The sequence below is a fragment of the Leucoraja erinacea genome, chromosome 21 (assembly GCF_028641065.1).
Source record: "Leucoraja erinacea ecotype New England chromosome 21, Leri_hhj_1, whole genome shotgun sequence".
In the NCBI taxonomy this organism is placed as follows: Eukaryota; Metazoa; Chordata; class Chondrichthyes; order Rajiformes; family Rajidae; genus Leucoraja; species Leucoraja erinaceus.
In genome coordinates, this window is record NC_073397.1 from 11,618,229 (window position 1) to 11,631,517 (window position 13,289).

Here is a 13,289-nt window from a genome sequence, read left to right on the forward strand (position 1 = left end):
TTTAACATGGTATCAAAAAATCTGTCCCACATGAGCGGGATAGGCAGATCAAAGCTTACAAAAATAATCTTGAAATTTAAAATACTAATAGATTTAATCTGCTATCATTTTTAGAGGTACAGTACAACTTTTTATATCCTTGCAGTTTTTAAGCAGCAAGATGAAACAGGAAGTCAGGACGATTTTTTAAAAATCCGTATTTTACAAAGCAAATGCGTACATCTGTATTCTGATCGCATTTCGTACAAATTGCTAGTTAGATCAGCCAATATTGTCACGGAAAAGATTATGTGGCCATTTCTATGACCATAAAACAGATCCAAACACATGCAACAATGTATATCTATGTGTAAGAAGGAACTGCAGATGTTGGTTTAAACCGAAGATAGACACGAAAAAGCTGGAGTAACTCAGCGGGACAGGCATCATCTCTGGAGTGAAGGAATGGGTGACGTTTTGGTTCGAGACCCTATGGTCCCTATTCAGATATCTATGGGTAGGTTAGCCAGGATGGTCCATTGAAATCATTTTTTTCACGTGCATCCGAAACCACAAACTATTAGCAACATCTAGTTATTTAGAAATCTGATTTATGAGTTTCCTTATAAGGCAGGCTTCAAGACAAGTTTTTAGTTAAGCAGGAGAGACTATAAAGAATAGTTACAATACTGTTGCACAGACAAATGCAGATAGAAACCCTCCTCCTATGGAATGAATATCTTCCCTTGCCTTCCATCCCAATGTTCATTATTATGCCTTTGCTTCACTGTTCAAGTACTGCACCAGAAAACAATTGAACTATGCAGCAGGCTAAGAATTGCATTGTAATGTTGTGCATTTTCACTTGCTTCTAAATAATGCAGCTTACAAATCAAACCAAAATGTCAGGACATAGAGTTAACCTCCAATAGGCTGTGGGCCGAGCATCAAAAATGTGTCTAGAAATAGGATTTTGTGACCCAAGTCACCAAACTACATGAAATTTTCACATATTGTGTAACAATATTTATATAAATCACCCCTGAAACTCGATATGAAGAAGACTTGCACATTTTTATTAAATTAGAGCAAAAACGGAAACATTTCGGGAATTTTTTAGTCCAATCAAAGCATGTTTAACATTGAGTTGTCTGCCAGTTGGCCAATCATGCCCTTTGTTTCAGGCTAGCACACAAAATGGCTGAGGGGGTTTCACAGATGCCTGATTTACTGGAGATTTGTTGTTCTGTGGAATAAATGTCGTGGAAACTTGCAGCAGGTTAATTGTATTTAGTGGGAAAAGCATTAAAAAGGCTGAAGAAAGTGCTGCGAAGTGGATTAAAGTGCAAGAAAGCCTTCAAAGTCCCTGCTGATGTGCTGGAACACAAAGAAGGCCCCCGTGAATCAACTCTAACTGAAAGGTAAGACTAAAGTCTGAATTTATGAAAATCTATCTGTATGGACTTTAATTAATTTAATATAATGTGAATAAATTCATTAATTCATTCATTCCTTATTCATTCATTCACTCACTCATTCATTCATTCATGAAATTGAGGGCCTAAACTATAACACAGTCAATTAAACATTGTCACTAATGCCAGCCTGTTGTAGAGTAATAAGTCTTTAACAGCTAATCTCGGAGCTGCCTGCGAAAATTTACCGGAAAAAAGTGCTCCGATCGCGTGGCCTAGGTACTCGCGGTAAAGTGAAGCCGCAGTCTCAATTAATAAGCGTCCGATTCGCGATCACGGAGACGCAGATCATCTCCGCGGGGGGGGGGGGGGGGGGGGGGGGGAGGAGGCTGTATATAGTGCCGTCTGTAGCGGTCGTTTTCAGACCCCGATAACGGGAGAAAAACGGAGGGATATCGATCGCTATTTACCACGAGTACCTAGACATCATCATGCCTTCGGCATTGTCCTTCTTGTCCTTGGACGGTGTACATTTTGGTTCCAATGTGAGCCATGATCCTGCCAACGCACCATTTGCTTTGCCTGGCCATATAATTGCGGTAACATACGTTGTCGCCAATGTCGAATTTGGACTTGTTCGACTTTGTTGGCTGAGTGTGCGCCGTCGGGTTCAAAACTGATAGGGGAGAGCGCATCATATCCGCTGGAGCTCGACCGGTAGTGCAGTTTGGAACGGTTCGATATTGCTGTAAGAAATCGCGCAATGCCAATTGTTTCGATTTATTTTCAATTCCTACAGCATGTTTCATGGCCTGCTCGAAAACGCCAATGAGCCGCTCTGCCTCACCATTTGAGGGTGAATGAAAAGGTGCTGATGTCAGATGTTTGCACCAGTCACCGAACATTTGCGAGGCAAATTGGGGTCCATTGTCGCTTGTGATTGTTAAGGGCAATCCCCAAATGGCATACAAATCATCGAGCGCAGAAGTGGTTGTTTCGGTGGTCGGATATTTATTCATTTGGATAACATGTGGCCTTTTCGAATGAGCGTTCATGCCAACCAGCCACATGTCTTCCAGGAACGGTCTGGCAAAATCTATGTGGATTCGCTGCCATGGTTGTTCAGGGACGGGCCGTGCGGAGGTCTTTTCTGCCGGATTCGGCGTTGTTTCAGCCCATGGTGTGCAGTCCTTGCAGTGGTCGGCTATATCGGTTTCGATATTCAGCCACCACACATGTATGTGGGCGAGCGCCTTCATTCGCACAATTCCAATGTGTGTCTTGTGCAACATTTTCAGAATTTGCGATCACAGTTCCGTCGGAATGATCACTCAAAATGCCATCCTTTGAGGAGATTTCCGTTTGCGCATTCTGGAATGAGCGGAATTCCTTGTCCAGCTTGGGACTGTTTGGCCACCCCCAAGTGACAAGATGTCGTACCTTCGACAAAATGGGGTCTGTGCTCGTGTAGTTGCCGATCGTCCTTGCGGAGACGGGGAAATCGGCGATGACCCGCATGTTGAGCAAGTTCACGTCCATCTCAATTTCCATAATTGCCTCCTCTTTATCGAACGTCAGGTCAGGTCCAATCGGCAGACGAGTCAGTGCATCGGCATGGAATGCTCGGCAGACTGTCAGTAAATGATGCGGTAATCATAACGCATCATGATCAGGGCCCAACCTTGTAGACACTGCAACGTCATGACAGGCAAACTTTTCTCCGGACTGAAAATAGTCAGCAGCGGCTTGTGGTCGGTGATGAGCAGGAAATGTCGCCCACTCAAATACTGGTGGAACTTTCGGACACCAAACACGATCGGCAGTGCTTCTTTATCCACTTGACTGTAGCTTTTCTCGGCGGTCGTCAGTGTTTTGGATGCGATTGGTTCTGCCTTGCCTAACCAGCGAGATCAGCTTCGATGGGTCATAGTGGACCAAATGCGTCTTCTGGGCAAGCATCTCCTTCAATCTGGTGAATGCATGGTCACACTCTTTGGACCAGTGCCATTCGACGTCCTGTTTTCGTAGGTTGTTCAATAGTGCGCACAAAATTGAAAGTACCGGTATGAACTTGCCACAGTAGTTCACCTTGCCAATTAAGCCATCAAGCTGCTTCACATTTTCGGGCGTCGGCAATTTCACAATGGCGTTCACTCTTTCTTCCGATGGCTTCAGACCACTTGTCGAGATCACATGACCGAAATATGTGACCCGTTGTCGGAAGAATGCGCACTTGTCCATGCACAACTTCATGCCATAGTTGTTCAGTGCCATGAGGACCTGGTTTAGGTTCTGCAGGTGTTCTTCCTCCGTCCGGCCAGTGACAATTATGATATCCAGGTAGGCGGCTACGTACGTGTTGATCACGAGCAGGTTTTTTGTCTCGTCGTCCAGTTCCACTTGGAGATACGGGTCGGACATGTCCAATCTCGAGAAGTACTGTCCTCCTTGCAGCTTGACGAACAGCTCGTCCACTCCTGGTATGGGGTGTTGATCAATGTGCAATTGAGGATTTACAGTCACTTTGTAGTCGCCACAGATGCGCACCTTGCCGCAAGGCTTCTGAATGGTCCACATGGGTGATAATTCCCATTTCTTCAAGATGGCAGAGTTCCTTGTTTACGGCGTCCATCCTAGTGAACGGAACTGGTCTTGGTTTGAAGAACTTAGGGACGGCATCGTCTTTGAGTACGAGCCGTGCCTTCATCTTTGTGCAATGCCCGAGGTCCTTGTGCGAAAACAGCCGGAAACTGGTCAAGAACCTTCTACAGGTTGTTCTCGCACTTGCTGACCATGTTGTAGATGACAATGCCATAATTGATCCATTGTAGATCAAGGCGTTCATGTCAAGCTTGAAAGCATGGATCCAGTCGATGGCACACAGGAATGTACCTTCTTTGTCAATAACAATCAGCGGCAACATCAGTGTCAGACCATTACAGGAAACAGCGACAGAGCATTTGCCTTTAGTGGGAATGGGCTGTCGTCCGTATCAAAAAAGGCGGATGTTGGCCGGTTTCAGTTTCGGTGATCCGATCCTCTACCAGATGTCCTGACCCACTAGCGACACAGCCGCACCAGGGTCCACCTGGAACTGTAGTTTGACATTTGAGACCCGCAGCAAAATCCACGGCTTGTCAGTGATCGTGGACACACCGAGCACTTCAATAGAAATGGTCTCTGCGATTTGGTCAACTGTGTTTTGCGCTCTCTTGCCCTTTCTCAGCTTTCCTACGGATTGACACAGTGCCTGGAGATTACCTTTTCGGTAACAGGCATAACAAACGGACTCGATATACGGGCACTCACGGTGATGATGAGCAGTCGAGCCACACCAGTAGCAGGGTTCCAATCCTCCCCCCACAGGGGGACGGCTCTTCTGGAACTGTCCCTCTTTCTCCAGATTTGTTCTGGGTCGATTAAGTGGTTTCTGGCGTTGCGGACGAGTCATACGAATTGAATGCACCTCCTGAGGGAGTTTCGACGCTGTTTCACCGTTTGTGCAGTTCTTTACTTAGCACCTCTGCCATCTTAGCACACTGCAGCACATTCTTCAATGAGGCGTCTGATTCCTTGAGAATCGCTTGCAGCCCATGACCAGTCTATTCCGCAACGCATTGTCTTGGCACTTTTCGCAGCATTGAGCTTTAAAATCACATGCCTTTGCCTTCGTGCGAAGTTCGACAAGAAATTCAGTGATCGATTGCCCTTCCTGTTGCACCATCCAGTAAAAATCGAGGTGAGCTGCAAGGAAATTTTGACTTTCTTCGAAATGCAGGTGCAAAGCCGTTGTGATTTCAGCATATGAAACTTCAGTTACTTCTTCTGTAAGTAAATTTTTAAGTAGTGCAAATATTTCTGGAGACATTGATGAACACAAGAGAGCCTTCTTCCTCAGGTCAGTCATAACTGCCATACTTTCAAAATAAAACTCAGCGCGCATTAAATACGACGACCACCCTTCTCGCTCGGGGTCGAAACGATCGAATTGCTGAGACATGTTAGTTTGAGTACACTACACAATTCAAAAAAATCGAAAAATAGGTTCTTATCTGGGTCTTTAGACGCAACCCAGTCTCCGTATCCTGACACCACTTTCGTGTTCTTATTCCATGTCTGTATAAAACTTGAGACTTCAAGGTACAACAGAAGTCTTTATTACATTAACTCAATGCTGACAACAAGCCAACTCAATGGCTGCAACCGCATGATCTGACTGCACACTCGCACAGTGTGTACAGACAGAGATGTGTACAAAACATCTCCCTTTGTCCTGTGCAGCGCTACCTGCTGTACGGGAGGAGCAACGGGTCCTCCCATCCCACACGGCCCACCAAACATTACAAGTTTCACTAAGGTTTTTTTTTTGGAAAAGCAGCCAGGGAATAAGGGAATAAATTTGATATCTGAACCAATACCTGCTGTGGAGCACAATTCTTAACACTGAATAGATAGCTCAATTATTATTTCACACGGCTTCAGCAACGTTAGCAGTAGAAACTATCAAGACTTAGAATAGAATAGTTTCTTTATTGTCATTGTAACATGAACCATGTACAACGAAATTTAAAAATGTCAGCCAGTCAGTGCACCATTCAAACATTTCTAAAAGCTAACGATACATACAAGATAAAATATTAAAAGATAAACAACTAAAATAAATATCATGAAAATAGCACGCATAAACACCCAACCCTCCATCCTTCTGTCGATTTCACAATGTACCACAGTCCCTTAGTATGTATCGCCCCTGCGTTCCTTGGCGGCTACATTTAGTGCTTTTATAGCAGTGGGGTAAAAACTGTTTTTTAGTCTGTTCGTCCTTGTCCTTGTAGATCTGTACCGTCAGCCTGACGGCAACAGTTCAAACAGGGAGTGTCCGGGGTGGGAAATGTCCTTTATAATACTCTGGGATTTTTTGATGCAGCGGGAACTGTGTAGGAGAGGGCAGCCGACAATCCTCTGGGCGTTGTCAATGGCCCTCTGGAGCGCTTTCCTCTGAGCCGCTGTGCAGCTGGTGTACCATACGCATACACAGTATGTTAGTATGCTCTCAATGGAGCACCGATAAAAGGACAGCAGCAGTCTCTGAGTGATGTTATTCTTCCTGAGCACCCTCAGGAAGTGCAGTCTCTGCTGGACCTTTTTCAGCAGTGCAGTGGTGTTCACGCTCCATGTCAGGTCCTCCTCAATATGGATTCCCAGGAAGCGGAAATCTGCCACCCTCTCCACACAGTCCCCTCTGATAATCAATGGTACCATGTCCGTTTTATTCTTCCTAAAGTCTATTATTATTTCCTTTGGCTTTAAGGTGTTGAGGAGCAGGTTATTTTTTTCACACCACACTGTCAGCTGCTCCGCCTCATCCTGGTAGGCGTACTTGTATAATTTATTTGCAAGCCCTTCATCTTTATATGCATCTGGAATTTACATTTCGTTGTTTTAATAATGTACATCATGACATGATAACTTCTTCTTTGCAAAGTTGACTATTCAAAATTAGCATGACAAATGCAGGGTATAGCATTTACCCCACTGCATAGTAATCGCAAGCAGGACTACTTTTTAAATATCCTGTCACTACATAAATTAGTAACAAGATATACACCGAGCACCTGCAATATAGAAACAGGCTAAACTTCCAGAACAGTAGGGATGAGAAACTACTCAAGTCAGTAGATTGGTACGTATGCACTAAACTATTTACTTTCTGTCCATTCCAATAACATCTTCAGCATAGAACCAACTGCATCTCAGAATATGAGTAGCTGCACAGGAACCAAATCAATGTGGTAGATTGTACGTGCCCAACTCATTATTAATAATGCAATTTCCATTATTTTCAATTAGAAAGGAAATTTCAGTAAGAAAGCACGGCAGTAGCATTAATTGTAATAAAAATCTTAAAAACTAAAAAGCACATGAAATTGCTGAAGTATTACAAGAGGATCACATATATCCAAATTGGAAGGCCATATGTACCCCTTATCATACTCTGCCTGCAAGCCAAAATGTTAGTGCTGGTTTAAGGAATAAGAAACTGAAAGAAATCACAAAGCATCATTACAAAATTGCAAAGCATCAATAAATTAAAAAAAATCCCTGAACACCAGGGATGAGACAAGCAAATCAAGTCACCAGTTCATGATTTAAGCTCCAACAGGAATGAGAACAATTTATAATAATGCACAAATTGTCACAGAAGGTTTGGTCATCATTAATCAACAAAATTAAAATGCTTAAGTGTGACACAGTCATTTAAGAATAAGTCAAACCCATTTGGACTGCTGGTTTGGAATACTAAATATATGATAAGCTTGTCTCATATTTATGAATGTATGAATCAATCAGTAAAAAAAAAAATACAAACACGTACCACATGCTGCATAAAAGCTGCATTTCAAAGTTAGGCAAGACAGAACATCAACTACCTAGCATAATTACAAACAACCTTAAGCAGACTACAGACAGACGTTACCCTGAGAAATCAGTTGGCTTTTCTGCAAAGGTGCTGGTTCGGGTGGTATTTCAAGCTTTGTAAAGGCTGGTTGAGGTGAGGGAGGACTATCAGTACTGGAGTGAGAAACAGTTGTGATTTGAATGGGTGTTGAACATCCTGTTAAAGTGCAGGAAAGAGAGAAAAAGGGAACCAGAAGATCAATGCTGCCAATTTTGACTAAAGTCATCTATAAATTCTATAAAGATACTTCATAATAACTTTGTTAGTCATTCACTGGCTGTCAAAACCAATATATTTTTTTAAATCACCAGGACCTATTACATACCACTTGGTAATAATACCAGAATAAAAGTAGAGAAATGGAATACAGCAAAAGGTGAAAAACCTGACAGTAAACTAAATATAAAGAACCTTCCAATTTCTAGCTGCAAATAATTCATAACAAAGGATGTACGAGTGGAATGGGGTAGTGACAATGCCACAAAGTAGTCAAAATGCTATTCAGTCTCTCTTGCTTTCCCACAAACATCCAGACAAAACAGTCTTGCATAGGATGAAGAATGTTGCAGGTATGCGTTTTATTGTATGTTACAGTACTCTATTGTAAATCTCCCAACATTTCACTGCAAGGACTCAAGCATACATAAATTAGGTTTGTATGCATAATTCATTTTTAACAAGACAAATAATTTCACATTATGGACATTAACTTGAACTTTCTCAGGAAAGTGCAACTGCTCAAAACAGATCAGATAAAAACAGATCATAGACTTGCAATGATTGAAGAGGCTCAACCATTTCAACTTTAAAAACTTAATTTGTCCAATATTTAAGAATATTATTAAGTGTTTTGCAATCACAATAAAATTCAGAACATCAGTCAAACAAGCACTACCATGAGCAATATTTGGAGAGGTGGGTTCTGTGCACACAATGTTTACATGCCAAAACAATCATAAATTCAAATTACCCCTCAAGGTATATAATCTTAAGATTTGGGCTACTGGAGGTTGACGAAAAATCTAGTAAACTGCTTTACTGCGACTGGATTCTGCACATCATTTGACCAAATAAAGTGATTTTTAACACTGGGGAACAAATTACTTCAATTGTTGATTTGGCAACTAGTGTGACAATGCACTAACCACTATTTAGCCTGGTTTACATTTGATTCAACTAAAGCTACAGTTGGAAGTTACATGATAGACTTGGTGCACATTAAAATATACTTTACTGAAAATTTTCTGATGCTCTTAAACTGTGATGGTGTGGGGTCCTGGAGTGGAGGTTCTACAATTCATACAATGATATTAATATTTAAAATACATTAAGTTGCTGCACACTAATTATGCAGCAGACCGAGGGAATAGTGCACTGACCTAAACCCACAGAAGCACCATATTGTTGGCCAACCAAGGATCCTCCAGCAAACTGGCTGTATGGAGTCATACTACGGAAAGGACTGTATGACGCAGGGGGTTGAAATGAAGCATTTGTCGAAGTGCTGAGGGAAGACTGGAAAAAAAGAAAGTTAGGTCATTGCTAATACTCTTAGTGCCTTGGAATTGAAATCAAGCATAATGCAATGTCTTACAGTATAACTTATTATATTTACATCCTTTTATAACAAAGAAGTCTAAAAAGTCAGCATAAGCAACATGAAAAACTTAACAGCCACAAGATTTATTTTATCGAATATTTGCCATGCAGTCAAAGGTGCCAAAAGAACAGTGGTGCCCATTCAGTGATTTTATTGACCAGTATGTCCATAGTTCCTTCTCTAAAACTCTGAACTAACATTCAAAATCACTTTGAGAACAGGCTTCACAAAAAAGCATGAACTAAGGCTATTTTTTGCGGTCCTGAACTTGCTGTTAGCACAGCGTTAACACTAACTTGAATCATAAGGAAATATCTGTTCAGATGATACCTGAAGAGTCCCATCACCAGTTTATGCAAAAGATGGAATATTTGAAAGTCAGTAAATTGCTATAGATGGGTCAGCAACTGAAGGAAAAGCATTCTGTTTAAAATAGACATTTCTGTTGCTTCACCACACACCCAATTAAATCGCATTGCATTTCTAACGTTGTTATTTTTTAATTTAATTATTTACCTGTACAATGGCAGGATCCTGAGGTTGAGGTTTTGGAGGTTCGCACACAGTAATATCTTTGATATCACTACCACGAAAGATGATGTATTCATAGATTTCATCTCGTGGAGCAATTGGTCTGTCAGTGGGCCGATCTTCTGTACCAAATGATCGCACTATCAAAACAACATTTCAAAAATCACGAATGGAAAATAAGGATCCAAATCCATCTGGATCACCAAAGTGCTATCTTAAACTTGAGGCTACCCTTGAATTGATAAGGAATGACCGTTGCCAGTTAGTGAATTGTATCACTTTATTCATTTGTCGCAATACGTGCTGTCCACATATCATTTCTGCAACAGAATTCCAACACATTTGACCATGATCATATACACTTTATTTTTGTGTAGAAAGGATTAAATGGCAGGATGTATGAAAATATTTCATAATTACATCAAGGTGTAATTTATGGATGTTTTCAGTACATTCTGCAATAAATAAATTAACGACCAAAGGCCCACCCTGTGCTGACACTTTTCTTCCTAATGCAGTACCAAAGAATGTCAGCTCCAGTGTTATCCTTGCATTGATTGACCCGCAATTCCACAAAATGAATGGTCTTAACTACCTTCACAGGTCAGGAACAATTGGGGATAAGATAATAGATGTCAACATTCATATTCCATGAATAAATAAATGTAAAACCAATACATGTTAACACATTAGAGACACAAGAGACTGGAGATTCTGGAATCTTGAGAATTTTGAAGGCCCCCAACCCAATTTGCCACCTATCCAAGTAGTTTAGAGTAAAATAAAGTGGGATAACTACACAAGATTTTCTGGCTTCAAACTGCAGTTGCATTTCTCAAAAAATAAAACCCCCCACAAGATTTGCCAAATATAAATACTTTAATTTTGTCTAGATTCTTGACAGATCTACAAAGATTACACAATGTGATTAAGGATACCCAAAAAGGAATAAATTAAACTGTGAAATGCACGTTGGATCGAGAAATTAAAGTAAATTATAAACAATTCAACAACCACTATAAATACAATGGGCTTCATGCAAGATTGTTTAATGATTAATACTAGTTTATTTATTCTGATTAAATCAGATAGTGGACAGTGTCAAATTAGCAGCATAAGAAAATAATTCTCAAAACTCCAAATCAATGACAAACCTCCTTGTATATAAGTTGTATTTTCTCATCTTATTTCACGTCATGTGACCAGCCCAGTGCCCCAGCACCATTTCAGTGACAATTCCCAGTTTCAGCACCATGATAAAAATTACTTCCACAAGCAAATTGTTGCTCAGCAAATTATTTAGGTGGCAAAAAATGCAACATTCAGTTTTCAAAATATATACAAATTTCTGCGTGATTCAAGCTAAAATGTTGCAACGTGCAAGCAGCGTGCAATGAATTATGCCAGTAAAGCAATAATCCAGCAAATACAGACCAAATTTATAGGTGAGCAGAGTTAAAGGCAACTACAAAGTTGCAAAATTAATAGAAGATACATCTATCCACAGATAGATGACGCTTCAGGTCTGGACCATTACCAGAAACATTAGGAGTCTTTTTTTGTCTCAAAATTAATCATGGTTGTTTGTGAAAGGCAAACAATAACCAAAAAAAGTCAGACATTAGGACCAAAAACAAAATAGTAACTGATATATGGGCAGCATTTTCTTTATCGGTCACCCTGGAACATGAACCCCAATTTGTCTCCTCCACAAACAAACATTGCATGACCCTTTTATTTCAGATTTTCCTTAGGTAATCTCTTGGCTCTCATACAAGGTTTACAATGTAAAATTTCAGAACATCCTGGTGAAAACCAAGATCAGGGGTAAATTTTAAGTATCAGTAGCTTGGTATCATCCGTGAAGATCACATTTGTGGACAGCAGGAAGAGAAAGGACACTATTTGGGAGGTGTGGGGGAATGTGAGGCGGGGGGTGGAAGAGAGAAAAGGATCCCGTATTGATGGAAGTGGAGAGAAGGACCTGTTTGGGGGGGGGGGGGGGGCGGAGGGAGGGAGAGGGGGGGAGGGAGAGGGAGGGAGAGAGGGGGAGAGAGGGAGAGGGGGGGAGGGGGGGGGGGGGAGAGAACCCTGTTTGGGGGTGGGGGGGAAGGGCCCTATTTGGAGGGGGGGGGGCTTTGTTTGGGGCGGGAAAGAGGACATTTTTGGGGGGGGCGGGGGGAAAGAGAACCCTGTTTGGGGTTGGGGGGAAGGGGGGGGGGGGGGGGGGGGGGGGGGGGGGCTTTGTTTGGGGGGGGAAAGAGGACCTTTTTTTTGGGGGGGGCGGGGGGAAAGAGAACCCTGTTTGGGGGGGGCGGAGAACCCTTTTGGGGGTGGGGGGGAGGGGGGGGGAAGAGGACCATGTTTGCGGGAGGAAGAAAGAGGACCCTGTTTGGGTGAGGGGAGGGGGGGGGGTGAGGCGAGGGGGGGGTGGGGTGAGGCGGGGGGGGGGGGGTGAGGCGGGGGTGGGATGAGGTATGGGGTGGGATGGGGTAGGGGGGATGAGGGGGGAGGGAGGGAGGAGAGGAGGTTTGAGGGAAGGGAGGTGACGCGAGGAGGTTTGAGGGGGGGTGAGACGAGGGGGGGGGGGGTGGCGAGGAGTGGGTGGCGCGGCGAGCGTGGGGTGCGGCGGTGAGGCGAGGGTGGGGCGGCTAGGGGGGGGGGAGGTATGGGGGGGGGGGGGTGCGGGCGAGGTATGGGGGGGGGGGGGAGGGGTGAAGTATGGGTGGGTGTTGGGGTGAGGACGGGTTTCGGGCGCCGTATTTTCGAGGCGAAGCCCCGGGGCTCGCTCTTACCCTTGGCCAGGGCCACGGTCGAGTTGTCCGTGTCGATTGTGTACAAGATGCCCTCGTAGCAGATCTGAGCCTTCCAGGCTGATCTTGCTGCCGATGTACGGCATGCCGCCGCTCATGTTGACGGGCCTGAGGGACGCGGGCTGCCGAGATATTATTTTATCTTTATATATTTCTCTCTCTTTCTTTTCCTGTGGCGAGACAGTCACGAAAAGCCCCCTCGACGGACGCACAAGCCGTCAGAACCGCCTCCCACACCAGCCCCCCCCCCCCCCCCCCCTCCCCGCGGCGCTTAAATATGGCGGGCGGCGCCGTCCCTCCGCCAGCGCCCCGCCCGCCCCCTGCAGCCCGGCGCCGTCCGCCAGCGCCCCCTGCAGCCCGGCGCCGTCCGCCACTCGCTTAGCATCGCCGCTGCCGCCGCAGCGCTGGAGAGGTGCCACACAGGTGCGCACAGCTGCTCCCCATCCGCGACAAGCAGCAGACCGCAGATGGACAAAAATAAAAAAAAACAC

General features: G+C 43.8%; 1 protein-coding gene across 1 annotated transcript in view; it reads right to left on the minus strand.

The window, feature by feature from the left end:
- Positions 1-13,041, minus strand: part of lsm14b (LSM family member 14B) — a 33,927-nt gene extending 20,886 nt beyond the window's left edge. Inside the window, 5 exon segments of the mRNA XM_055652128.1 lie at positions 7,873-8,010; positions 9,234-9,369; positions 9,971-10,125; positions 12,781-12,854; positions 12,856-13,041. Of these exon segments, the coding sequence (XP_055508103.1) occupies positions 7,873-8,010; positions 9,234-9,369; positions 9,971-10,125; positions 12,781-12,854; positions 12,856-12,896 (544 nt within the window). The 5' untranslated portion in view covers positions 12,897-13,041.
- Positions 13,042-13,289: the final 248 nt, after the last annotated feature.